Consider the following 26,725-nt stretch of genomic DNA (forward strand, 5'->3'; position numbering starts at 1 on the left):
CCATTCTAGCAGTGTCTGTGTGAGTCAAGTGTGATGGGTATCAGGACACTCTCAGGCAATGTCTATGCCAGCTGCTGGACTTCTCTGCAACAAATGATGCTGTGCAACAAGCTCTAATGCTAACACTAAACTTGCACATGAAAAAACCCCACTGCTATTTAGCTGGTAGCTCCTGGTAGCTCTCCTCAATCCCCAGTGGTGTCCCTTTGGGGCAGGTATTAGGGAAATGCTAGTTCTGGGAGCTTTGACAAATAAATCCTCTAGACCTCATTGTAAGGCTGGAAAGTCTCCCACCTCTCCATTTTTGGAGACCAGGAAATGAAGCACAGAGAAGTGTTGCTGATCTGGAGGATGGCCTCTCTGCCAGACCCCAGTGTTGGACCTTCTGAATGGAGAGGGAACTGCCTCACTTCATTCTTGGTGGAGCTCTGGACAAGCTTTTCTGGCTGATTGTAGGACTCAGGCATGAAGCCAACAAATCTGCAGCCTTTGAATTCAACACCTCCCTCTTCCCCCAAAGTCAACAAGAGCTTTGTTCACCTCTGGACAGCTGAATTTCCACTTTATAAATCCATCCCCCTTCTAACCTGGCTTGGGACACCATCAGTACTGTTATTCCATTAAATCAGAGTAAAATTATTATCTTTTGTTTCCTTTTTCTTGAAACCACAGGTTCACCCTGGCCTCTGTGCAATTAATCCCAGACCTGATTCTGCAGGTGGGAAGTCTGTGAGTTCCCAGGACAATGTGTTTCCTCCAGCGGCCATGGCACTTTTCACCTTTTTTCCTCACACCTTTAGTAGATATTTCTTTGAGGCAATGGATACAACATGTTACCAAGGCAATGGAAAATCCAGGCTCCATATTGCAGATTTCTTCTCCAGCAGGACTTGGAGGGAATGGGGGAGGAGTCAAGAGCATTATCATTGAATTAATTATTATTGAATTCATTACTGTTGAATTCAGAGGGAGCTCCATGAGACTGGTGGGGAGGGTTGAACTCCCTACACTGCTGACCCTGGCAATAATTGTTCACCATATGGGGATTTTGTCTCTGGTCTGCATTACCAGAGGGTTTCTGAGGGCAGTGTTGGAGGTTAGGATTTTTCCTTTTTTTTTCCTTTTCTTTCTCTCAGGGAATTTTCTCCCATTTGTTGCATAAGAGATGGGAATGACCAATACTGAAGAGATAAAAGAAGAGGCCAAGCAGTGGGGAAGGGGTGCAGCTGCTTGCAGCCTCTCAGCTGGGAGGCTTTCCCTGGGAAGGGCAGAGATACTGCGAGATTTCGGCTGGCGGGGTCAGGGGCGGGGCTCGGCTCTGCTCTCTCGAGATTGGAGTGGAGACAGGTGGGGTTTGTTGCCAGCTCGTTGTTGCCCAGAGGATTCGCTGACCCTGTCCTCCAACTGTTTCTCTTACGGTGGGTGAGCCTTTGCCCCTAAGAGCCGCTGTTGAACTGGGACCTTTTCAACACCTGACCTCACTGGGAAGGGGACCCCGACCCCCTCCCCCTTCCCAGAGGGTGCATCTCCCCAACCGCGTGTGGCAACTGCTTGCGGGAGCCCGGCTGCTGCTGCTGCTGCTGCTTCGGGGTTTTTGCTACACCTCAACTCCACATCCCGTGTCTGCCCGATCCCCCGCGGCTCCTGCTACGGCTGCGGAGTTTCTGCTACGCTTTGTTTGCCGCCCTGGCGTCTGCTCGCCTCCGCTGTTGCAGCCGCCGCCCCGAGGTTGCCGCTGCAGCCGCTTTCGCCATCCGGAGGGGCCCCGGGCCCGGCTGCCGCTGGGGCTTTGTAAAGGAAACCCCTTTAGTGTCTGTGCCGCCCGCGCCCGCCATTCCCGTGTGGAGAGAGACGGGCGGCCCCGCGCCACAGCGCCCCCTGCAGGCGGGGGGAATCACCGCACCCGCCCTGCCCGGCCGGGAGCCGCCAGCGCCCCTGGCGGCCGCGAGCGGAGCTGCAGCGCAGGGGAAAGGGCTGCGGCCGGGAGAGGCTGCGCTGGGCTTGGGCTTCTGTTTGTTGGGGCTGCCGTTGTTGCTGCTGCTTGTTTGTCTTGTTTTTTATATGTATATACATAGACATAAAGAACTGTTATTCCTTTCCCCATATCTTTGCCTGAAAGCCCCTTAACTTCAAAGTTCTGATCATTTTTAGGGAAGGGGGTCATATTTTCCATTCCAAGGGAGGTTCCTGTCTTCCTTGGCAGACACCTGTCTTTCAAAGACAGGCAGCCATGCTCATTCCCAGTGGGATGCTCTGCATGGCACGGGCTGAGAGGAGGCTGCTACACTGGGGACCCCAGCACTGACCACAGGCCCTGGCACTGCCATTCCATGGGTGACACCAGGGATACACCAGCACAGCACAGTGCCAGGGAACAAGGGCAGTGTCCAGAGCACAGTGTTACACTGGCTTTGACTTCTGAACCTGGCCCCTGTGGAAACCAGGAGTGGGAACGTTAAGTAATCCTTTATACTTACCGCCATGGTAGGCGCTGTGGTGGGATTTTGAGGGGTGCTGTGTGTTCCTTGGGGCTCAGACAGGGATGAGGAACGTTCCTGCTGCAGCCCAGGGCCACAGTCTGCAAGTACTTGCTGGCCAGACACCTCCTCCTGGCCCAGGGATGCAATTCCTACCCTCAAGCCCTCAGGAGGAGCCAGGCACCATTGCGCCGTCAATGCCACAACAAGGAGGACTATCCCTCTGTCTGGAACGTGCTGTCACATTGTCCCCAGAGCCCCATTCCCACAAACCCGTGGTGCTTTGGGTGCCAGCAGAGCCACTCCAGCAGGCAGCAGATGTTGCACAGCTGGACAGGCTGTGTGGAGCAACACTGACATGCAGTGGTCAGCAGCTGCATCTCTGCCTGCCTGCCCCTGCCCAACCCAGCTCAGCCTCACCAGGGATGGCTCCAGGCCAAACCTTGCATTGCTTCCCAAAAATTTAGCTATTTCCCCATGGAAAAACACCATCCTGGCTGGTGATCTTCCTCCCACAAAAGCAGTGTTTGCCACAGAGAAATCACCTGCTGGTTAAAGAGGGGGGAATTGCTTGCAGAAGCATTTCTTTTCCAGCATGTTATTTTAATTCCTTTAAAACTGCCCCATAAGACTGCTGGTAAGTGACCATGCTGCAACCCAGAGGGTGCTGACAGGCAGTTGTTCCCAGATGGAAAAGTAGCTGCAATGCTGAACCAGGGAAGGAAAAGACTGGGAGGAGAGTAATTTCAGATATCTGAGCTCTCAGAAGCTCTGGGTGTGATGTTGGCAGCTACATTGCTCAGAAGAGTTTGGCCACTGGGTGCCTGTGCTGCAAATCTGTCCCTTTTATCAGTGCTGATGTGTTTTGAAAGCCAGGGAAATGGCATGAGGTTGGGGCTACCCTGGCTGCCAGCTCTGCTCCCCAGAGCTGTCACATGGTCACGGTGTCAGCTCATGGTGGCACTAGGGTTTGAGCCAGCTGTGGCCAGCTGGCCCCATTCTTTGCTCTGCAAGGGTCCTCACACATGAGCCCAGTTGTGGATGGATGTCTGACCAAAACCCAGGAGTGGTGATGACAGGGAACAGAGAAAAAGAGAAAACAGGGAAATTACAACATCTGATGCAAGAAAAATCTCCCTTTTCCCAGGTTCCCTGTCCAGTGTTTAGCAAACCAGGCATTTATAGTAAAAGTCCAAAAGATGCTGTTGTGGCCTGAATACAGGAGACATTGGAGCAGTTCAGGGAGGAACACTTAGGAAGGAAGAAGGAGCTCCAGTCTTAGCAAAGGGGGTGCTTTGGGCTGGTTTGGTTCTGTATAAAGAGTCAAACCAGGGCTGTAGTGGAGCACCAGCTCAATGGAAGCTTCCTAGGAGTGTGTGGTGTTTTAGCCAAAAGACTGAATAAGATTCTCGAATGTGTGAGAGGGGAAACAATGAGTAGGTGCTGGGAGAGGATTTTACCTTTGTATAGGGCTGAGCATACTGATTCAGGAATTTTGCATCCAGTTCAGGTGTCTGCATTTAAGAGAGGGTGTTGGAGAGTGTTGAAAAGAGCTACAAAAATGATTGAAAGACTGGAGAAAGAGCTTTACAGGGGAGAGAACTTAAAGACCTCCATCTGTTCGTGTTATTAAAAAAAGAGGTTGAGAGGTGACTTGATGACAGTATATAAATACTTTCAGAGGGAGAAAAGAGCGGGCACTGCAGGATCTGTAATTGAGCAGGGCAAAAACCATGGATGGCTGGAAGCAAGAGTCAGATGAAGTCAAACTGGAAATTAATCACCTTCATTGTTTATAAAAACCCCAACAGGTCCAACATTTTGGAACAAATCCAAAGGAAAAGGGTGGTTTTTTCGGTCTCAGTGTCTGAAAATTAAGACTGGAAGCTTTTCGCAAAGACCTGTGTTAGCTAAGGCACAAGTTAGCACTGAATGGCTGGAGCTTAATGTGGAGATTATTGGGTTGAAATGATTGTGTGGATACACTCAGAATTGCAGTGGCATCCCAAAAGATGTACTAGCACATATCTTTGGGCTTATCTACCTGGCTCCTGAGCAGGACTAGTGAAGAATGTTAACTTGGGAGCAAGGATGAAGTGAAGAAAAGAAAGGAAAAAAGTCCATCATGGGGTTGATTTTACTTACTGGCTTTTAAGTAAAAAAAATAAATCAGAGACAACGTAGAGCAACCCCCTTGACCCAGACACCTGCAGGTGTGGAGAAGCTGGCCAGGTATGGTCAGTCAGAATGACCCTCTGGAAGTGGGTGGATGAGTTGCTGTCCCGAATGAATGACATCAGTTTGAGAAGGGGTTTAGCTGTGCTGGTGTAGAACACACTCCTGATGACAGCCTTGTGGCCCTTCTGAGTGCAAACTCCGGATCTGGCTGTGGGAGGGTGTGATTTTCCCTACCCTGGGCACACATCTGGTCCTTTGTTCTGGACAATGGGAAGGTCCTTTCCGCTGTGCTCCTGCCCTTGCTGCTGTTCCTGGCCGTGTTCCCACTGGCTCAGCCAAGCCCCTGCCTGCTCTCAGGCTCCTTACACCCACCCCGCTCCTGGCAGCTGGGAACAGTTGGATTTTGGGATGTGGTGGTGCCAGGTTTTGGGTTCTCCTTGCAGCAGGGAAGCTCAGGCACAAGCACTTGGTGGAGAAGCAGAAATAAAAGGTTTTGCTTTGTTGGCTGATGGATTGTCCAGGGTTAGAGCCCAAATGGCCACTCTATGTCCCACCTGCACCCCTGGGAATATCAATGTCTCCTGCCTTCACACTGACACTTTCCTAAATTATTCGGGGGTTACAGGATTTGGCAGCTGAAAAGGTCAAACGCTGACAAGTGTGTTGTCCTCAACACTGTCTTTGGCTGGGCTTCATTTCCTAACTCCAGCCGAGTCCCCCAGCCCTGCTACTTGTGTGATGCTCCAGCACTGGTCACTGCCAAGAGACAGGATGAGCCCCAACCGTGCTGGAGCCTCCTGGGGAAATCACTGAAACAAACACGTGGAAAGAATCAAACACCTTGAGTGTTTTAGGAGGGAGCTTGGGCTCTGAGGACAGCACCTGGCTCAGTGTGGTCAGTCCCTGCCTTAGGCAATGTGGGAATAGCTAATAGCCTGTCTAATTTGGGCAGGCCTCTCAATCCCTAATCCCCTCCCTTCACACGTCCTGGGTAATAACATGCTTTCAATATTCAATGAAAAAAACCTGAGTGAAAGGCGAAATGTCTGTCTGTGGCAGAAAGCAAGAGATTGAAAGTGTTACCAGTGCTTTAGGGTGGGTAATAGCAGGAGATTTGTGAAAGGGATCTGGAAGAAAAGCCCTTTTTCAAAGGAATTGTATAATCACTGGTAGCTCAGTGTCTCACACTCAAGGACTTGCCTTCACAATCTGCCATCAGAGGAGAGGATTTGCTGCTCTCTTCTGTAGATGAGCACTACAGAAACCCTTCCCACACTGCTTTTCTAAATCTTCTTTGAAGGGATGCTCCTCTGCTCCTACTGAGTGTCAGGGCTGTCCCTGCTTTGTGACCCACATTTGCAGAAATAATCAGGAATAAAATGGGGAGCATAAAACACCTGCCATGGAGGGATGCCCCTCAAAATCCCAGTGTCCCCAGAGCCAGGGACTGGGGAGAGGGGTCCAGAGTGATGCTGGGGGCTGCGCTGGAGAGGAAGTATGCCCCACTTGTAGATCTGTGGGGTGCTCAGCTGCAGGCAGAGCTCTTTTGGCAGCAGGAAGGATAGAAAGGGTTTCAGTGGAAATTATCTTTATTGGCAAGTGCAGCTTTGCTGAAATCAACCATTTTGTGGGAACATGTAGGAAACGATTGATGGGAAAAAATTCGGAACCATTCGTTTTGACCTTCAGAGGGTAATTTTTTCTTCCAAAGCATTTAATTTCAACAAATTGCTCAGTTTAGTTTTGATGTTAGCACTCAAATTGATACCATTTTCATCTTCCATGTGTGTGAGCTGCTGGTTCCTTGCTGTATCCTGGCAGTGCTGGGCTCCAGTGGCACCCGCAGCACTTTTCCATGCCATGCTTCCAGTCACACAGCAAAGCAATCCTTCCACATAAATACTTCTGAAAGCCTTCTCCAGCAAATTTGGGATGGACAAGAGGATTTGGAGATGAAGACACATCTGAAAGTGTGACAATTTCCTGTGGAAGAGAAATTGTACTTTCCAAGCACTCTGAGTCAGCAGTGCAGAGCCTGACCCTCCCTGCTCAGCCCTTCTGATCCAGCCTCTCAGAGAACAGCAGTAAACATATACATTAGCCAATTCATTCCATGTTTTGCATTTGTAGGGCATTTTTTATGTGAAAAGGAGCTTAGCTTTAAATTTGTGTGACCTTGACATGCTTAAAGTTAAGCTTTAAATCTGTGTAGAATTGGGACCTGTTAGTGGTCCACATACCCCTGCCATGTCCTGCTGATATCCCCCTGGCAAGAGAGGGAGGTCTGGCTGCTGATTGCATTGATTTGAGGTGACAACAGACCTGTGCCAATGCCGGGTTTCGTTATGCTCATGTAGGAGTGGTGGTGGCTGCAGCACGCAGCATTTGCATCCCCGTTCACCACCAGGGCTGGGACTTTTGCTGCTGTCTGGGAAGTTGCAAGAAGGACAACAACTGTTCCCTGTTTCATCCCTGCAGTGCTTTGTGCAGATAAAAGAGGTGTGTGAGGCTGCAGAGGCTGCAGGGACCTCATGGCTAGCACAGAGTCATGTCCCTTCCTATCCATGCCCGGGATCCAAGGCTCCTCCTGGGTGGATTTGCAGGGAGCTGGAGGGAGGGACGCTCAGGTCTCAGCACTGCAGTGACAGGGCTCTCCTGGGCTCACCTTTAAAGCAACATCATTACTTCAGAGACATGTACAAGGGCAAATTCCCTGTGAGCATAGTGTATGAGGGAGCTGGACCCAACGAGGGAGGAATTTGTCACCTCTGGAAGCTCGGTGATGCTGTGGATGCTCCTCCTGCACACCGAGGCAAGGCTCCAGGCCTCTGCCCACCCAGCCCCGCCACCAGCAGCTGGAGGCCTGCAGGGACAACTCCCCAGGCTCCGTTTTTAACTCACTCGCTTTCATTTATATTCAGTTAGAGGATAAATGTAGGCAATGTGTGCGCTCAGCTCAGGCAAGGCTCCCACTCCAAAGCAACCACAGAGAAGGTATTTTATTTTTAAAATAGATGTAGGAAGAGATGAAGACAGGGAGTTGTGCACTCTATCACCTTCTTGTTGCTAATGTTGGCCTGATCATGAAAACAGAAAGATTTATAAAAATTATTTGTTTTCCAAGACATGTGCTGTTCACTCAGCTCCAGCATGGAAAATAAAGCCAAGGCTTCTGCTCGTGCTTTAAGTCAGTTCCCGTGTCTCTTGACCAGGTTTGTAGAGATGCTGCTGAGGATTTTGACTTTCAGTCACTCTTTATTCGATGATTTAAATAAATTATAAATATGCGTACAGAATAATGAAAATATTCATGGTAGAAGTGCAGCCTAAAGAATGTATTGATCTCCCTTGCATCAGGGCAATGCCTGACAGGGCTCTGCAAAGGGAGTGGAGGGCACCCTGAGTCTGGCTCTTAAATGAAGGTGGAAAAGTTTCCAGCATTGTGTGCAGCTCAGTCTCACAGGCTGTGTGCCCTGATAAGGCACATGGGATCTCACTATCAACCCTCTGCATTTAGAGCAGAATTTTGCCCTAAAAGATGATCCTGACATGCTTAAAAGTGACAGTAGCCTTTTGCAGTGTTTTTTAAGCACATGTACGCTGACACCTACAATGTGTTGACCAGCCTGGACTCAGCCCTGTGCCTCAGTACCCATGGCAGAGTTGTGCTGCCTTGTCTTCTCTGGGCTCTGCCCACCCCAGAGCACACAAAACTTTCAAAACCCACTTAATACACGTTGACTTAATGGGAGTTGTGCAGCAAAATGCTGCTGGGTGCTTGGAATGTGAGGTCCGCGCAGAGGATTCATTACTCCTGCATTGTAATTAATGATAATTAAAAAAAAAAAAAAAGATAAGTTTTTGTACCGAGAGTTATGCTGAATGTGAGAATTAACATCTCATTGAATTATCAAAGCTTTCAAGTAGTGGGTGGTGGAGAGTGGCTTGGGGCTTACAAATAGGTCAGAGAAAGAGCTGGTTGCTAAATATCTGATGGAAACTTTCCACTGGGGAAGAAAATCTTGCTGATTTGATGGAATAGGAACAATTCTTGGGAGGATGTCGATTCCATTAAAACTTATGGAAAAAGCAGGCATGGAGGCTGGGCTGCCTGCATGTGACATGGGCTCTGTGGCTTGTTCCCTGGGGATCCCTCCTGTTCACATATGCATTACTCCCCTTGTCATTGCAAAATGAAAACACAAAAAGAAGTGTGAGCATTTTGGTGGCATGGTGCCAGCACAGGTTTGTTCTTGTGCCTTTGGCAGCTCCAGCTGAATGCCCATGAAAGCAGCCACCAGTTATTCGGGTGCTTGGGTTTATGGGTTCAGCCAGGGATGGTTTGGATGCGGTGCTTTGGGCTGTGGAGCACTTGCAACTCTGTGTGACATCAACAGGGGGAGCGGCAGGTCCTGCAGAACTGTCCCTGCGCCGGGCCTGGGACGCGCCATCCTCCAGTCCCTTTACCAGCATCCTCCATCCCTTTCACCCAGCATCCTCCATCCCCTTTATCCAACATTTTCCATCCCCTTCGCCCAGTACCTCCCACAGCCTTTCTCCAGCCTTCAACCCAGCCTTCTCCTGGCAGCTTGCGGGGCTGCCAGTGGTTTCCACCTAGGTGGGAATTCATCCCTCAGGTTTTCCACCCCTGCTGCCACTGGGATGTGGCATTACCATGAAGGCTCTGAGTTGTGTGTACCCACAATGTGGCAGAGACAGTAAATTTTATTGTTGTGGCTCTTTGTAATGATTCTCATAATAATTCAGCACTGAAATCAGCCAGCTGGGCAGAAGAGTCTCTATTTTTGCATGTGATGCCACCTCCAAGAGGCGGCCAGTTCTTTTGCATGGGTCCTGCTGGATTAAGGATGCCCAAGGATCTCCAACACTACCAGGATCTTCCTGTCTTCCTCCTTTGTTGGGGTGACAGCAGAGGGCCACCTGAGGATAAAGAGGTGAAGGACTGACAGGCTTAACTGCTCCTCCCAAGCAGGGGGGAGAATCTAATATTTTGGGAACCAGATGAGCAGATCTGGCAGCCTGTGCTGTGCCGACCCTTGTGGGGAGCAGCCCTGAGCTGAGAGGTGGGCACAGGGTCCATCCTTTGGCTGCTGAGGCTGTGCAACTTCTATTTAAAACTAAGGAATTTCTTTGTTCCAGGCAACTCCATAATCTTTCCTCTGCTCAGCTTCTTCCTGTTCCCATAGAAAATAGCCTTGTGTGAACTGCTGGAGGAGACAGTGGCTCAGCAAACCCTCCTGCCTCCCTGTGAGCTGTGTTCCCCCTGATCAGAGGGACCCTCTGGTCCTGTGGGGAGTGACCGGCTGGTGGCAATTATGGAAAGCAGATCTCAGAAGGGTTTGTCTCCGTGGGGGAAAAGCCACAGCAGAGCTGCTGGGGAATAATAATTCTATTATTATGCAGGAATAAAGTCCCGTTTATTTCTGAGAAGGGGATGGGTAAGGGGGAAGAGCAGTGAGTGATTGCAGAATAATTATCTCACAGCAGCTATGCCAGGCAGTGTTTCCCTTGTAGGCAACTCCTAAATATTGTGCTAGAGAAGGACTGCCAGCTTGGACTGTGTGGTCGGTGAAGATGGGGCTGTCCCATCCCAGAGGGCACCTGTCAGCATCCATTGGCTCCTGCGGGAACAAGAGATGATGCAAACACTCACCTGGCAGTGCCACACACCTGCGGGCAGGGCCGGGCAGCCAAGAGCCACCAAGCTCCCAGTGCTCTGCACCTTCCCGCAGTAGGATGTGTAGGGATGCTGCTGCTGCTGCCCTACGGCTCTGTCCGGCCCACCCAGCTCCTCCAGCACATCCCAGCGTGCTTCCACGTGCCTTTGTCTTTATCGGAGCGACGTTTTCCCAGCGCGCGGGGCTGGCAGCGCATTCCTGTCTTGCTTCACCACGCGTGAACCAGCGATCACCCAGTTGGGTGCCGTGAATAATTAATATGTGTCACTGTGCTTCCTGCCCCCGCGGCGCTCTCGATCGCTCCTCCGGGACGAGGGGATTTGGCCAAGGTCATTGCCGGTGTCGGCCCCAGCAGGACCGCAGGTGGGGAGCAGCCTGGGGGAGCCCCCAGGTGTCATTGTCCTTGTGGCTGCTTCCCGCATGCCTGTTGGGTGGGGAAAGCTCTCCCTGGGAGAGGAGCAGCACAAAAGGGGAGCGGCATTACTGCAGGCCTGGAGATGCAGGAGGTACATGAATGGAGGTGGCTGCCGGGGGGGTCGTGCCGAGGGGTGGTGACCCCCCCGACCTGCTGGATCCCTCCAGAGACCCGCAGCAGGATGGAAGGAGCATCACCTCTTTCTGAAAACCGCTTTGTGACCCGATGCGATTCCCGGCGCCTTCCTCGTTTTTCCCCAAAACTGAGGCGGGGGAGGATGGGGGAAATTAAATTTTTTTAACAAAAATTTTAAACACAATAAAACACGAAAACATTTAAAACCTTCTATTTTTACACATCGAGCATACACACACACACACACCCCCCCATAAGAAAGGCAGGCGCGCGTCCGCCCGCTCCCGCTCCCGGGGGCACGGGAGCTCCGGCCCGGTGTCCCTCACGCCCGCACAATGCCGCCCCCTCCCCGCCGCGCGCCGCCCCTCGGCCCGCCCCCGCCCGGCGCTGATTGGCTGATCCGCGCCGTCAGGTGGGGCGGGCGCGGCGCTGATTGGCTGCGGCGGCTCGGGGCGGGGCGGGCGCGGCGCTGTCAGCCGGGGCGCGGCGCGGCAGGAGCCGCCGGAGGGGCGCAGGGCGCGGGCGCGGCATGGCTGGCTGAGGCGGCGGGAGGAGCCGCCGCCGCCCGGCGCCGCTCCCGGCCGCGCTCGGTGCGTGTGCGAGCGCCCGCGTCAATGAATGAGTGGATGGCGGAGCCCCGCGCCGCACCATGAGGCGCCGGCCGAGCAGCGCGCTCGCCTTGCTGTGCCTCGCCGCCCTCCTGACCGCCGCCACCGCCGCGCTGCCCGCCAGCGCCGCGCCGCCCGCCGAGCCCGGCAGCGGCAGCGGCGGTCCCGCTGAGAGCAGCCCGGGCACGGTGCCGCCCGCACGGCCCCGCGGCACCGCCGCGCCCGCACGGGGCAGCCCGGCGCCGCCGCCGCCCCCGGAGGAGGTGCGGGAGGAGGAGGAGGAGGAGGCGGTGGCGGAGGAGGAGGAGGAAGAGGAGCAGGAGGAGGAGGGGGCTGCGGGCAGCGGCCCCGCAGGTGAGCGGCCCGCGCGTATCCGTGGCGGGGCGGTGTCAGCGGGGCCACCGGCGGGGAGCGGGACGGGACTGCTCCCCATCATCCTCCGCTGGGCGGACAAACGCGCGGCTGGGGATGGGGCTGCGGCGGCGGCGGCTCCCGAGGCCCCTCCGGCTGCGGCGACCCCCGTGCGGGGTGGGCGAAGTGACCCACGCGGTGCGGGACCCTCGGAGCATCTCCCGGCCCAGCCCCGGCTCCGGCCTCCCCGCGGGCCTGGGTGCGGGGCTGCCGCGGCTTTGCCGACCCTGGGATGCAGTCTGGAGGGGCAGCTGTGCCAATCCTGTGCTGTGCCGGGGCTGGTACTGGTGCTTTTGGGGAGCAGCGGGGCAGGTGCTGGTTCATGCTACCCGAAGCATTCTTCAGGCAGTGGTCCGTGTCAAGCACGGTGCTCCCCGTGGAGGAGATGATGACAGGTCCTTCCCATCGCCTTGCATCCAGTGTCCAACAGGGTGGATGCTGGCCTCGGGCATCCTCCGGTGGGACTTTGTAGGTCGAGTTGCTCCACAACCATCAGATGTCCTCGGTGTCCCACCTCGATGTGCTGGCAGCAGAGAGAGAGCAGGGTTAGTGATGACTTGGTGTCACCAGGGCCCTTGTTCTTACCTGTGTCAGGAGGTGTATTTGCAGCTCAGTGGGTGCTGGGGTACTCACATGGTACCTGATGGGTGTGCAAGGGCAGAAACGAGCCACCAGCTTTATCTGTGCTGGGAATTATGTGTCTCAGTGTAGCCTGTGCGAGGCCTCATCCTGCCCCTGTGGTGGTCGGGGCTTATACAGAGCTGAGGAAGGTGCTATGGCAACGGGAATAAATGGAATTCTCAATGTAGGGTGTGAGGAGGAGAGAGGTGAAGAGTGGATGGGAAGGCTGTACTCTCAGGTGAAGCTCCTACTGGGTGTAGCACACAGTGACAGCACTGGTCACTCGCTGGGAGGTGAAACACTGATGTTCTTCAAAGCTGAGACTTCAGTTTACCTATAGATTAAGTAGACAAAACTGCGCTGGAGTCCAAGGATGGGAGCTTTGTCCACTTATTTTACTGGAGAACTTGGCTTCACTCTGTGATTCCAAAGCTTTATCTTCAGATACATGCAAATACTATAGCACTGATTCTTTCCTGTTTTATATTTACTTTTTGTCTTTCTCTGGAAGATGTTTGGCTTAAGTACATTGAGCTTCCCCTGATGTGAAAGGGATGGAGTCTGTTGTTCTTGTAGTGTTAGCAGTCTGAACAAGGGGATTAATCAACCTTTTTTATTTGGCTAGAAATAAAATCAGCTGAAGATCTGGAGTTGCTTGCTTTTCAGGCTTTAATTTGCTTTCTTCCATTGAGGTTTCTCTCTTTGCTTTTTCTGGAAGAAACTGAACAGCTTAAGGCTGGGAATTGCTGATAAAGGTAGGATGACTTGAGTGTTCTTAAAGCAAAAGCAATTTCTCCTCTTGTGCCATGATCAGACAGAATGGACTGAGCAACTCAGTGCAGCACAGTGTGACCCTCTGGGTGCCAACCAGGGGATCCACATACACATCCCAAGCTTCCTCCAGCCCATTTCCCTCTCTGGCCCCTGTGTTGTGTTTGTTTCCATTAGTATCCATTGGCACTGGGTCTCCCACCCTCGGCTCCAATGGCTTCATCAAGAGCATCCTGCTCCCACAGGCAGGTGCATGAGGTGGCTGGTTTACCAGTGGCTTTGGGATGCTCCCAGGTTCCATGCAGGATGCTTACATAACATCCTCTATGTCTTCTGCCATAGGAGCTGTCAGGGATGGTAGTCTGGGGAATTTTATGCCTAATCCCTGTGCTGTCACGGGCTGCCCTCACCCCTGTGCTTCAGTTCTCCCTTGGGAAAAGGGAGCATCCAGGATGAGTACTCCTCACCGCCACCCCTGGGTGTGCTGAGTCTGTGTTGTGGAGGCCAGCATCACCCTTTTGAGGTTTAATGTCCTAATTATTAATGGCTACAGCCACTTAATTGCAAAATTGCTCTCTGGTGCCTTTTCACTGTGGTGATGGCCAGGGCAGGAGCACGTGGGCAGATTATGTCTTCTCCAAGAGGCCAGTTTGTTAGTCCTGAGTGTAACAGGTTGAGATTAGCCCTGGTTGATGGGGGATTGCTGGTGTGCTCCTGGGCTGGGTGGGTTTTAGAGCACCTGAGGGTGGATGAGGCAGCATCAGGAGGAGATGCTGGGCTTGGTAGCATCCCCTGTGTGATGGGGAAGCCTGGGGTGGTGTTATGGGTGGATGGTACAGCCATGGTCTGTGTGGGAGCTGCTTTCTTTGGGTTTTGTGGGGTTTTCTGTGCTGCCCCATCTGCTGTGAAGGAGTCTCGTACAGAGGTTTGCTCTCAAAGGCTGTTATGCACTGCAGCCACAGCAAAGGCAGTGGATCTAATGGGCTTAGCTGAAACCCTCCGTTTGTTTTAACTCAAGCATGTTTTCAACAGCACTTTTCCAACTCAGTAGGTAATTAATGCATTATGTGCTCTGTTGCATTAAACAAACAGGCCTTTTCTCATGCACATTGTTAGAAAGGGTTCTCTTAATGTTCATAGCATTATCACTGATAAGAGGTTGGTGTGAGAGGCCTAAGGGTCAGTGGTGTTCAGAGCTACCAAGATTTCAGTTCTGACTTTGGTGTGTTTCTCATTCCGATCTAAGAAGCACTTCAGTTTTCCCCAAGCTGCCTGCTTGCTCTGCTCTTGTCCTCCTCCTTTTCCTAGTCTCATGATGTTTATTTTTCTTTCCAAGCCTGTGATTGTTAAAATCCTAGATTTTGTTTTTAAGGGAAGTAAGTTGCTAATCCTTATGTTTGTGGAGACAAGCTTAGGAGTATCCCCCGCCTTATCGCCAAAGCCTCTAACACCCACAGTGGACACTCTGCCTCTTCCTTTTATCCCCAGTAGTCTCATTTTAAGCAGGAGCTGGAGCTTTGCTGGGGAATCTGACCTGGGGATCGCTGCTGCTTGGGTGGATGCTTGTGTTAAAGCAGAGATGCAGCTGCTGTGGCTAGCGTGGTCCTGGTTGGACTTTCCCTGCTTACAGAACAAAAATCCTCAATTCCACATGGTTCTGAGGGCAGTGCTGAGCAACATGGGTCTCTTTGAAGGACATTTTGTTCTGACTCTCTTCCAGCCCCATGCACAGCAGGTGGCTGGACTGAAAAACCCAAACGTCCTTTCACAGCCTTGCTGTGCTGGGTCAGCAGGAGAGCTGCACCCAAACCCTGGGTATTGGTGTCTTTAGACTGTATTGAGTGCTTCAGATCCTGACAGTTGTTGCCTCCTCTCCCCCCTGGTGTTTTGTCATGCTTCACCTGCCTTCCTGGGTCACCCGTGCCCAGAGGTGATGCTGGCTCTGACTTCTCACCTCTGCATCACGTAGGAGGGGACAACGAACAATTTCTGCTGCAGGCACGGGGCCGGAAATGCAGGTGGTTTGGAGCATTACCCACAGGAAGGTGTTGCACACTGCCACGGAATGTGAAAGCTGTGTCAGGGCGTGCAGTGACAGCTGATGGGTCCCCAGCCTCTGGTGTGAGACCACTTTGGGCTGGGGTGCTGCTGTGCAGATGGAGGAGGTGCAGCCAGAGCCCCTCAATGAGTGGTGGCTGCGGCTTTAGGTGGGATTAGCTGATGGGTTCAGCTTGTGATGAGGAGCCTGGCAAATCCCCGGGGGCATTGGGGGTGACCTAGGTAATGGCTGGACACAGGGGAAGGGACTGGTGAGTGCTGGCTTCATCCATCTGGAGAGGTGGAGGGTTTTGCTTTTGTGCAGGGCATTTGAAGAAAGGTCTGTGCATCCTGTTCTTGCAGGGGGCATGGTGAGGGCAGGTTTGGGGGGTCCCCACAGCACCGACAGTATTGTTGTAGAGGAAAGACTGGTCCAAGCCATGGAGCCATCAGCAGCCAGACCCTGCCACACTGGGGCTACGCCCCTTGAGGGGTTGGGAGCTAAGTCCTGGTAGGACACAAACAGCTGAGTTGTTGAAGGTAGTTTCAGGACTTTGTGCCATCATCCCTTTTACAGCTCTGGGTGACTCCTCCTCTTCCCTTCTCTCATCCAGCCATTAGATCCTTCAGAAGAAGTATTCCTACCTGTGTATGGGTTCACCTGCCTGAATGCCCCTGCTCTGCCTCTGACCCTGTGGGGGACAAGCAGGAGGAGCCAGCGAGGGTGAGCTGGAGCTTTCCTCCTGCTCATTGCTTGGGAAGGCAGCTTAAGCCTTCCTTGTTTGAGGGCTCAGGATTGTGTTCCATGTGGTTACTGAGATAACTTATGTTCAAGGTACCAGCAGGATTGAAATTTATTTAAAGAAATGGAAATTAAAGTATGGATGTGAAAGCTGAAGATAAGGAGGATGGTCTTGTTCCTCAGGATCAGCATGGGAGCAGCCAGGGCAGAGAGTGCCTTTTTTCAATCAAATAATACGTTTGTATCTTAGAGCTTAAAATAAAGACATGTTGCCCAGAGCAGAAAATGTCACTCCCTTGCCTTCTTCCCTGCCTCCACTCTCCCATCTGAATCATTCTTGAATCAGATGCATCCAACTGTCCTGACTCAAGATTGAGATTCTGGGACTTAGCAATGCTCATGAAAATCAGGATATTTCTGGGAGAATCTCTAGAGCATGGAGGGTCTTATTTGTTACCTTCTCTCTGCTGAGATTTTGCTTTTTGTTTTTATTTTAAATGATAGCTGACATTCAGACATATCATCACTGAGCTGTCACTTGGAAAATCCCATCTGTAAAGTGGCACCACCACTGTGAGGTGATATTATTCTGGCTGCTGTTGGTCATACCCAAACACCAGCCTGTACTGGAGCACTGAAGAAAGTGGTTTGGGTGAGGCTGTGTGGTGGCAGATGTCCCAGTCCCTTTGCTGATGCCAGAGTCCCTCCAGGCCCTGCGAGGGTGGCTGGGACAGGTGGGACAGTGCTGGAATGTGACTGAAGGGACTCTTGCGACACAGACTGGAGTTTGCATGGGGTGCAAAGGTTGCGCCTGTTCAGACAGCTGGGAAATGCGTAGCCAAGCATGGGATGGACTTCCTGGACAGTGACTGGTTCTGCCCTTGGAGCACCTTCCTGGTGCTGCCTGTTCCCAGTGAGGCACCCTGGCCTTGACCCTGCCTGGCTGTGCCAGAGGGGACAGGACCACTGTGATGGTGTCATGAGCTACACCAAGGTGTAACCTCAGGGTGTGTGACCCCATCCCTGAGAGAACTGTGGTCCTTGTGCTGCTCCAGTGTGGCCTTGCAGGTGGCTGCAGCATCCCGGGATCTGTGTACCTGGGTGGTGGTGATGGTGGGCATCAAGTCTGTCCCCAGGCCTGTCCTCACTGCTGCAGGTGAGCAGCATGAGGACAGGGACATCCAGGACATCCCACACCCTGTGGGCACAGAACAAGCTGTTCTTAAGGAGCTGAGGTCCTGGATGTGAAGTTCTGCTGAAGTCAGGGGAAAGATTCCAGAGGTTTTTTGACGAGAGCCCTATAAATATCCAGGGCTGAGGCTCTGTGTGCTGGTGACATTTGTGGAGCTAACACCAGCTGACTGTCAGAGAGCGCTGCTGTGGATCCAAGGTGCTTGCTGGTGCTTCCAAGAAGCAGCCGAGCTCTTTGTAGTGGTGTGATGCATCTGCCAGCTTTGGGAATAAACCCATGCCAAGGCTGGGTGCTGAAGGCAGGGATCTTTTTACAGCTGTCTGGCTGGAAGGGAAGGCTCCTGCTTTACCTCTGACAAGCACTTAAAATAAAACAAAAAATAATATTGAGGAGCTGGATTTTTGTACAGCACCTTGACTGCACCTGAGACTTGACTGAGCTCTTGGATGAGGATGGAGCAAGGGCTTGGACTTGCTTGAGAAGTCCTGGAAAGCCACAGGCTGTGTTGCCCTGGGAGGTGCTGCATGTCTGAGCTCAACAGGGCTGCCTTGTGCAGCGAGGCATTGCTTGGTGGGAGTAGGGCCTGGAGGGGCAGAGTCTGGCACTTTATAATTGCTTGGGGATATTAATATGTTTTACGAGCTAAAGGCTAGATTGCAATCCAGCCATCTGCCCTGCCTTGGGGGTTCATGTGTCTCCAGCACCCCAGGAGAACAGAATCAGTTGCAATTCAGTCTCATTAAACTGGCAGATTTCTGGTTCACAGGAAATTATTTGCTTTTTTTAAATTTGACTTTTGGGTTGTGTCAGACTGAAATGGAATTGTTGTTCTTGCTTTGCTTCTGCTTAAGCTTCCAGTGAGCTCGAGTGTCCTGTGCCTTGAGGCTGACCTGTAAGATTGTTATGCCTCAGGCTAAATCCATCTCCACTGTGGGATTGGGGGCTGCTGGGTCTCTGCCAGGGGGAAATGCTCCCAAAGTCCCAGCAGGGCTTGTCTGGAAGGGTCTTTTATTGGATTAAAGCTTGTCAGTCTGGAAGCATTTCCAACAAGACATTCTAGACTTGGAATAATTGAACCTCATTTGTCTGACAGAACATTCCCCCCCTTATCAGTAGGAAACTTCCCGATGGTGCTGGTCCTGGCTCGCTGCAGCTGCCTTTGCTGGAGGAGCAGGGGAGGTTGTCACCTCTCCTGACAGGGTCACTCACTCCCCCACGGCTCCTATCCCTGCATCGAGGGATGCAGGGAAAATGGTCCAGCTTCTGCATCCCAGCTGGCTGGTGTCCTGGCGCTGAGGGGCTGGGAGCAGCTTGGCTGCCTCTTTTTGTTTTCTCCGGCGATTTAATAAAGGCAGGGAACAGGGAGGGGGCTGCTCGATCCGCGTGGTTTCCCGGGATTTCGCCTAGCTTCCTGCGAAGAATAGACCCTCCAAACACTGCCGGGGCTGTAATCGCCTGGGGGACCGCTTGAGCTGCCCAAAGCGGCTCTTTTGTTAGAGGCTGAATTCCTCCTCTGGCTGGTGCTCATCTGGATCTTCCCATGCAAAATTCCTATCGCCCTCCATCACCCGAGATGCAGCAGGGTCATGATGCCATGCAGGCTGCCAGCCCCCGGATTTGGCAACAGCTCTGCTCCAGCCCTTCAGGGCTTCCCCCCCACCCCACCCCGCTCCGACTCTGGAAGAGATTTTTGAGGTCTCTGCTCCTCATTCACATACATGGGTCCTATTTCAGTGAATGAGGAGCTTCCCTGAAGCTGCAAGAACTAATGCAAAGCCTTAGTTTGGTCTTGTGCTGCTTGAAGGAGGATTTTTTTTTATTTCTGAACACCTGCTGTATGAATTAAAATTTGACTTGTAAATGTAACCAATTCAGAGTCTGAGCATGAGCGATGGGCATTTGCTTTTTGCCTGGAAAAAGAAAAAAGCAAAAACCTCGAAGGTTTTTGTCTTCTGGCAACTTGGCTTTAAAGCAGAGAAGCCCAAGACACTTCTTTTTTAACCATTTTTAATTCAGTCGCCCCCTGTCCTTATAAATAAGCCCCCAGAAACATGACGAGGCAAACATCCCTGCTATTTATAGCTCTGCTCCACATGCCTGTTTTAAAAATCGGGCAGCTAAACAGCTCTGCAGCCTTTCAGAAAAGGGCTTAATGACACAGGCATTTTCTGTGCATGGATGGGTGGATGTTTAAAGGCTGTTTGGTGCTGAGCCTTCACCCTGAACAGGATGGTTTCTACAGCAGGGAGTTTTTTCCTGGGCAAAGAGGAGCCCCTTGGCACTGCCCCAACCCTGGGAAAGGGGCTCTGGATGAGCTGCACCCCATGGCTCACCCCTGCTCCAGCCACTGGGGATGTTCCCAGAAGGGTCAGTCTTTCCCCCCTGTCCCCCACAGCTTGGCCCTTCTTGGGGTCACCACTAGACAAGATATATTGATATTCTCCAAGTTGTTTGGGTTTTTTTAAAAATAATTTGTTAGGCTGCATTAACCTTTCATTCCTTTTTTTTTTTTTCCCCTCCTTTGTGGCATCACCTCCCTCTAATGACGAGGCTGCTGGTAACCTTTACCCGTTTAACTGGTAGTGCCACTTCTCAGATGAATCTGCTTTATTCCTGGCAAACTGTACAGCCACGATTTTCAGGCAGCTTTACTCTATTTTGACTGACTGGCTGACTATATTAACTGATAGTGCTGCTTGGGCTGCTTTGATCCTGTATTATTTATGGAAATGATGGCACATAACTCTGTGTAGCTGATTAATGCTGCATGTATTTTTAATATGCTAGTTCTCCCGTTTGATCTGTGCTAAATGATTGTTCTCTGATGTGTTCCTGGGTTCATTTTGTCTCTTTATGAAAAGGAGATTGAAATGGACTGTTTGTTTTGTTGCCTTTTTTTTTTTTCTCCCAGTGGTCTCATTGTGGGCTGCCTTTTCAGCTTTCACAGGTCATTTTCCCCAGCAGGGCTCTGCCTGCCACGTGGAGCACTTACACTTCACTGCTATTGAGAGCTTCACTGGTGACATTACTCTAAATTAATCCCTGTGTGTGCAGTTGTGCAAAGTTTTGAGAAGATACAAGGTGGGACAGCAACCTTTTAGGTGATGCTCAATCCTTCCTTCTGTGCAGTTGCTGAGTGATGCTGTGATTGTCACTGAATGGGACTCGTGTCCAACAACACCTGAATGAGAAGAAAAGCAGTCTAAATTGGCAAGGGTGTAATTCATATCTCTGTGGCCTGTCACAGGATGGCTGGGACTGGTTGATGCTGAGAAGATGACTTTAATTGCCAGGGATGTGTGTGTTTGACCCACAGCTTCCTCTCCTGCAATGTGAGATGTGGTCATTGCTGGGGAGGGATCTGTGGGCAAAGTTGATGTTTTATCCCAGGAAATACCACTGTGTCCCGTGGTGCATCCCATGGCATGTGCAGTGCTGCTGGTGCTGATGTGGAGGAGGGAGGCTGATGTCCTTCATCTGTCCTCCAAAATCTCTCCCCGGCGCTAGGTGTGGCTGACAGGGTGGAAACCAGGAGGTTATTCCAGGAAAACCATCTGTGAGCTGGAGGATCAGCATTTCCCCTTCCCAGGGGCCAAATGGAAGGGAAGGAAGTTGATTTTTTTTTTTTATTATATATTTTTTTCTCCTGCCTTTTGTAATAACTTCTCCTTTTCATGGCACAGGCAAGGGTTGTCTCCAAACCCCTGCCTGCACCCTGCACGTGGTCAGATCCACCTTCTCCGTAGGCATGCTGAGTTCCAGCATTAACAGGTTTGTGAGGATGCTTTCATGAGCAGCGCTATAAAGGTGCAAAAGCAATGCTCAAAACCTTCAAATGAAAGCTTTTTTTCCCCCTCCTCTGAACAGGCCTTTTTGTCAAAATCAGCAAAATATATATCTTTCTGCAAAAGATCCCTTTTCATTTAATGGGCTTTTCCACTGAAAACAGTTTAAACTTGATGTTCTGTTCCTTCTCTCCAAATTTTTCAAAGCTCCTTGGGCTATGAAAACTTCAATGATTCCATTTTCCTTCCCTCTATTTAAAGAAAAACTGTATAGGTATATGTATATATTACATATATTTTATTTGCTAGCTGAAGCTCTTGCCTTTTATCACAAAGCAAACATTATAGCCTGGGTTTTAGGGTGTTCTTTCTCTGCTCCAAACTAGACACACTCACTTGAGCAGTTATTTGGGGACAAAAACCAGGATGGATGCACCATGTTGGGCTCTGAGGGAGCAGGCAGGATTTTGGGATAAGGCTCCTACAAACCCCAAGACACGTCTTGATGGCAGATGTGTGACTAATGGGGCCAGAGGCACCCACGCCTTCACCGTGCCATGGGTTTGGAGTGCTCCTGGATGAGAAAGGACACAGAGCTTGTGCAGTGCCCCAGCTGGTAGTGCCTGTGGGGCAGGAGGAGGTGTTTCCATGCACCCCTTCCCACCCCAAACTGCAGCCTGGTCTGTGGGGAGCTGGGCTGGGATGCAATTAGGACCTCAAGACATCCTGAGGAGGATCTGCTCCAGTTGTTTGTCCAAGCTGGAAGGTTACTGGAGCTGAAATGGAGCATACTGACCTGTCGGCTTCTGCCTGGGCTGGGTGTTTGCTCACTTGCTGCCAACACAGGCAGTGTCTTTGCTGGAGCCTCCCCAGCTTGTGCTCTGCCCTTCCCTGCCAAGGCCAGTGGTTTTTTTTTTCCCAGTCCCAATACTTGAGGAAGGATTTGGGAGTGGAATTTGCCTTGTTTTCCAGCTCCCTGCATGACTTGGACATGAGTGCTCCCAGCACTCCCCTCCCTGTGATCATCCATGTCGTGTTAAGATCTGCCCTGTGGGGTTTTTGAGCAATGCCCTCCAATTCCTGAACAGGGCTGGGGGTCCCCCAGTTTGGGTCTGGGGAGCTGTTGTGCTCTGTGGCATCGCCGTGGCTGGCTCAGTATCCCCTGGGCCTCAGGGCCAGCTGGCACAGGGAGCAGATGGGGAGGTGGAACCGGGTGCTCAGCCAGGTTTCAGGCTACGATAAAGCGGAGTGACGTAGAAAACGAAATACCTGTTATCGGAGAAAGGCAAACAGAGCCTTCACCTGCCTCCAGCCTTCCTCCCTTCAAGGGCAGGCTGCACGCCTGGCGGGTAGCTCCCTGGAAAAGATGTTCTCTTATTAATGTGCTTGCTTTTTCTTGGCTGTGTTGTTGAGAAATCCAAGTTTGACTCCAGATAATGAACGACAAATATTTATTTGGTCTTAACTATTTTATTCTGAGCGGTTCTTTCCTCCTGAAAGTTTACAGTGAGTTGTTGACAGCGTGCCCTTTGACGTGGATTAGTGCTGATGCCTGACAGTTGGATCTTCCCATCCTTTTCACATCTTGGTTGTTCCTTTTTAAGGGAGGCTTTTGTACATGTCTAATCCATTTAAAATGAAAGATAAACAAGACATGGACCAGTCTCTGAAGGGACAGTCAGTTACAAGGGTGGTACTGACTTCCCTGTGGAAGGCAGTGAGCTCTGTTTGGGATGGATGCAATGACAGGAGAGAGCCTTCCCCCCAGCACCTCAGTTTGGTGTCAGGGGATGCCTGGAGCAGTGACTACCCCTGATTTTTGGTTTACAAGCCCCTTAGAAGCTTTCCAGGAGGTATGCAGATGGCAAGTTCAAGTTTATGGACTGGAGGGTTGATGCTCTCCTCTCTCTGCACCATCACCCATCGCTTTGTGAGCCCTCTGAGAGCATCCTCTGTGTCCACTGTCAGGATGTACAGGAGCTATACTGACTTTGCCTTAGAGCTGACATCTCTCCCACCTGTATATCTGTAATTCCAGGTGATATATTGAACAGTGGGTGCAATATTGGCCCTGTCAAAGTAGGGTCTCAGGGTTGTGTCAGGTACCTGCAGCTCCCTGGGTTCAGTAGGATTTTGGATGCCTCTTTGCAGGTGGGACTCAGATCCTCCTTTCACAGTGTTTCTTTCTGGCAGCAGAGCTGGTGGAAGAGGAGGCACTGCTCCTCCTCCTGCAATGCCAAAACAGTCATTATGAAGCCCTCAAAAATGAGGAAATGGCCAAGATAGAAATGTCAACAAACCTCTCCTAGCTGACCTATTGGCTTCAGAGGAAGCTCTGTGGTTTTGAGCATTTCTTTGGCTTGGGATCAGGCTTGGTTTTGCCAGCCCTGGATTGAGTGTGCTGCTGTTGACGAGGCTCATTCCCCCCTGGTGATGCCGGAGGGCTCAGCTCTGACTCTGTAAATCACTACTTTGGTTTCAGTGTCTTTGCTCAGGCTTGGTCTCAGCTTAGTGCCTGAGCTGTGGGTGAGATGGGGAGTGCTGCACATGGAGCCTGAAACCCTCATGCCTGGCCGTCTCCATCCTTCCTGTCATGCTTTTAAAGGTTTTGCCTGTTTACAGGGGTTTGGGTGTTCTGCGGGGCAGGGTTGTTGCCTGTTGTACTTCACTGGATGGCTTGGTATTTATTGTGGAAGTTTCAGAGAATTGGCTTAGGCTTTAAGTCACTGTTTGTTTGTAGTTGCTGAACTTGGGCTGTTTAATGGAAACATTTCCCTTTGGTAGGAGAGCTATTGCTGGAAATAAATACAGGTAGTACCTCAGGGCTGAGGCAGGAGCTGGGACTGGATGGAGCTGCACTGTCCGTCCACAGGGACTAAGGAGAGAGGAATGAAAAGCTGATGTGCAGCCCTGATTGGAGTCATTCATCTGCTGCAGGGCTTGGGGGCTCAAAGCAGAGGTGAGGGGGACGCAGGGGCTGGCAGCTGCCCTCAGAGCCCTGCGGGTGGGCTCTGCCCCTGCTCTCTGTGCAGGGGGGGATTTATGCTCTTTAAATTCATGGCATAGCTGCAGTTGCTGGAGGAAGTTTTGGAGTACAGCTGAGCTGCACCATGCTGGCTGCTTCCCCTCAGCAGGTCCTCAGCAGATGATACTGGATCTGCTGCAGTCCCCTGTTTCCAGTGATAAATGATGGCTTTCTCCATCCAGGTGTTTTTTTCCATGACGCGTCCTGGCCCGTATCAGTTCCCTCTTTGAAAGCTTGGCTTCTTCTCCATGGATTTGCGAGCAAACTTTGTCTGGGTGCAGTATCTGTGACCCAGTTTGGCAGGGGCTGGGTGAGAGCAAAGGTGTGAAACAAGTTCCGAAAGCGGGAATTTAAGTCACTGTGAGCTGGAGGTAAAGGCATCACCATGTCCTGTGCAAAGTATAGCAGGGCAAGCACAAGGCTGCATTATAAAATAAGGGAATAAAACGTAAGGAACAGGAAACTTCTATTCCCAGCTCGGATGACATTTTCCTCACTCTGTCCCAGCAGCTCTCCCTGCTTGCACCACATTGTAACTTACAACTCCTTGTCTGGCAGGAGTTACCGTAACTCCAAACCAGCCCATAGCACTATGTCATCATAACCTTGAAACAGGACCCAAATGGCAAAACCTGCCTGAAACCAGTTGTGATTACTCATGCTCCGTGCTATCCCTTTCCCCCGCTGGGCTTTCTGCTATGGTAATTCCACTTATTAAGCAAGGAGACAAAACACCTTTATTAAACTTGGAACCACGCTCGGGAGCAATGAGAGGAGCAGGACTTGCTGGCTGCAGGCTGTCAAAGGGTTTTCTTCTCTTCAAGTCCCTCTGCCTTCCTCTGCATGGCCTTTAAAGTGAGTGAGAGAGGAACAAAGATACTTTGCTGTTTGTGATTAATAAAAGTCTGCATTTAAATATGTTTGTTTAGAGTAGGAGAAGAATTAGGAGTGTGTGTGGGGAATGAATCCTGGGATTCGTTGGGGCTTTGCTTCATCTCTAAGCTTGAAAATGCAAAGAGCGGAGACAAACTGGGGTCGTAGCTCAGGCTCTGGAAAGCCTCTTTTTATTAACACTTTCAGTTAGTGTTTATTAACACTGTGGATAAAAGGCGCCTTTGTTAACGGGTCTGTCCCTTTGCTGCTCAGCTGGAGGAGCTGAATCTTGAAAGGAACTGCCCTGGGCACCTGCTGGAGTTACTGATCAAAGTTTTCATTCCAGATTTTCACCACAGGCTTAAACATAAAATAGCCTGAAACCCTCCAATGCAAGTCGTCTTTTCTTTCTCATTAAAAAAAGGTAAAAAAAGTTGTAAAAATGCCTCTTGCTGCCTGTGTGCCGAGCTATGAACGATGGGCCCCTTCCCTGTGTGGAGAGCATTGCATCTTACAGCAGTGTGACCCCCGCCTTGGTCCATCTTCTACCTCTTGTGTGTGTCCAGAGTCTCCCTTTGAATGCACCTCTCGGCCTGGGGAATGATTAGAGCAGCTTAAAAATCACTCCTGCATGCTTGGAGAGAAACCTGGGCCTGATGCTTTTGCTGTCCCTAAAGGTGAAGACCATCCCTAGAGGTTATGTGTGCCCCAGAGCAGGCTGGGGGGCTGTGGCAGCCATCCAAGGAGCAGCTGCTGCTTCCAGGAGATGCAGAGCACTCCTCTGCCTCTGCTGGAGGAGAATGCACTTCCAAGTATTTTTTATATTGAATTATGGATTGACTGCACCATTGCTGTTGGCATCTCCTCGCTTTTGTCCTGTCTTCCCTCCTGGTGTAAGAGTGCTGTAAATGAGGGAGAAAAGAAGGATGACTTCCTACCACGTCCATCCCAGGTTAGACTGAGCTTTGGTAGCTCTGCCCAGGGTCAGTGAGGCAAAGCTGCAGCTCCCTTCATACACCAGTGAAGGACCTGGTTACACCTGGTGTAAAGAAATTGGGTTTTGTCTTTGCAACAAAAAAACTACTGCATTTTGCAGTGAGATCAGCCATGTGTGTTTGCCACCTCCTTGGGAAACCTCCCAAGAGATCCAAGCCCTGCAGCTTGTACATGATGTACCTGCATGGAGGGAGGGAGGTTGGCACAGTTCTCACCAGTGCCCCTCCCTTCAGCTGCTTTCAGCAACTGATGGCGCTGAAGCAGGTGTGTTATCACCTACTCTGTTATTTCTGTACTAAGCAAAAAATGGCTTTCCAGCAGCCTGGACTTGGCCATTCCCTTTTGTTCTCCCAGGCAGAGTGAGCCATGGCTGGGGATGACAAATCCTGCTCAGCTGCACCGATGGAGCTCTCGGGTTGGGTATTCAGTGGGTGCTCAGCACGAAGCTGGCTCTGGAAGGAGGAGGTTGGAGGTCACATCCATTCCTGCCAAAGCTGAAGTTGACGCTGGGAGCATGAGGAGTTAATTGCAGTGACTCGGGAGAAGAGGATCTGTTTTATCTGCAGGCAGGGTCCAGAAGGGAGAAGGCTCTGGAAGGCCGCATGCCTTGCAGCGATGGATTTTGGTTTGAAGTAACTTAATTGTGTCAGACAAATGTGCAGACAGGAGGCAGCTCCTGTCGCTGGGCAGATCAGTTCCTTGCAGGCAGGACAAAGGCCCTGCTCTGCTGCATCCCTGGGAGTGTGGGTTGTGCTGCTGC

At 51.4% G+C, this 26,725-nt stretch overlaps 1 protein-coding gene across 2 annotated transcripts in view; it reads left to right on the top strand.

Moving 5' to 3' along the window:
- The first annotated feature begins 11,401 nt into the window (after positions 1-11,401).
- Positions 11,402-26,725, top strand: part of MEGF9 (multiple EGF like domains 9) — a 50,261-nt gene continuing 34,937 nt past the window's right edge. The window contains exons 1-2 of one of the 2 annotated variants that reach the window (XM_082295170.1): positions 24,748-24,951; positions 25,316-25,393. In XM_082295170.1, the coding sequence (XP_082151296.1) occupies positions 25,360-25,393 (34 nt within the window). In that variant the 5' untranslated portion in view covers positions 24,748-24,951; positions 25,316-25,359. Of the gene's footprint in view, positions 11,867-24,747; positions 24,952-25,315; positions 25,394-26,725 lie in introns of those variants that run through there. The other variant, XM_082295169.1, reaches the window with a different exon arrangement.

This window comes from Coloeus monedula (assembly GCF_965178545.1).
Source record: "Coloeus monedula genome assembly, chromosome: 21".
Lineage (NCBI taxonomy): Eukaryota > Metazoa > Chordata > Aves > Passeriformes > Corvidae > Coloeus > Coloeus monedula.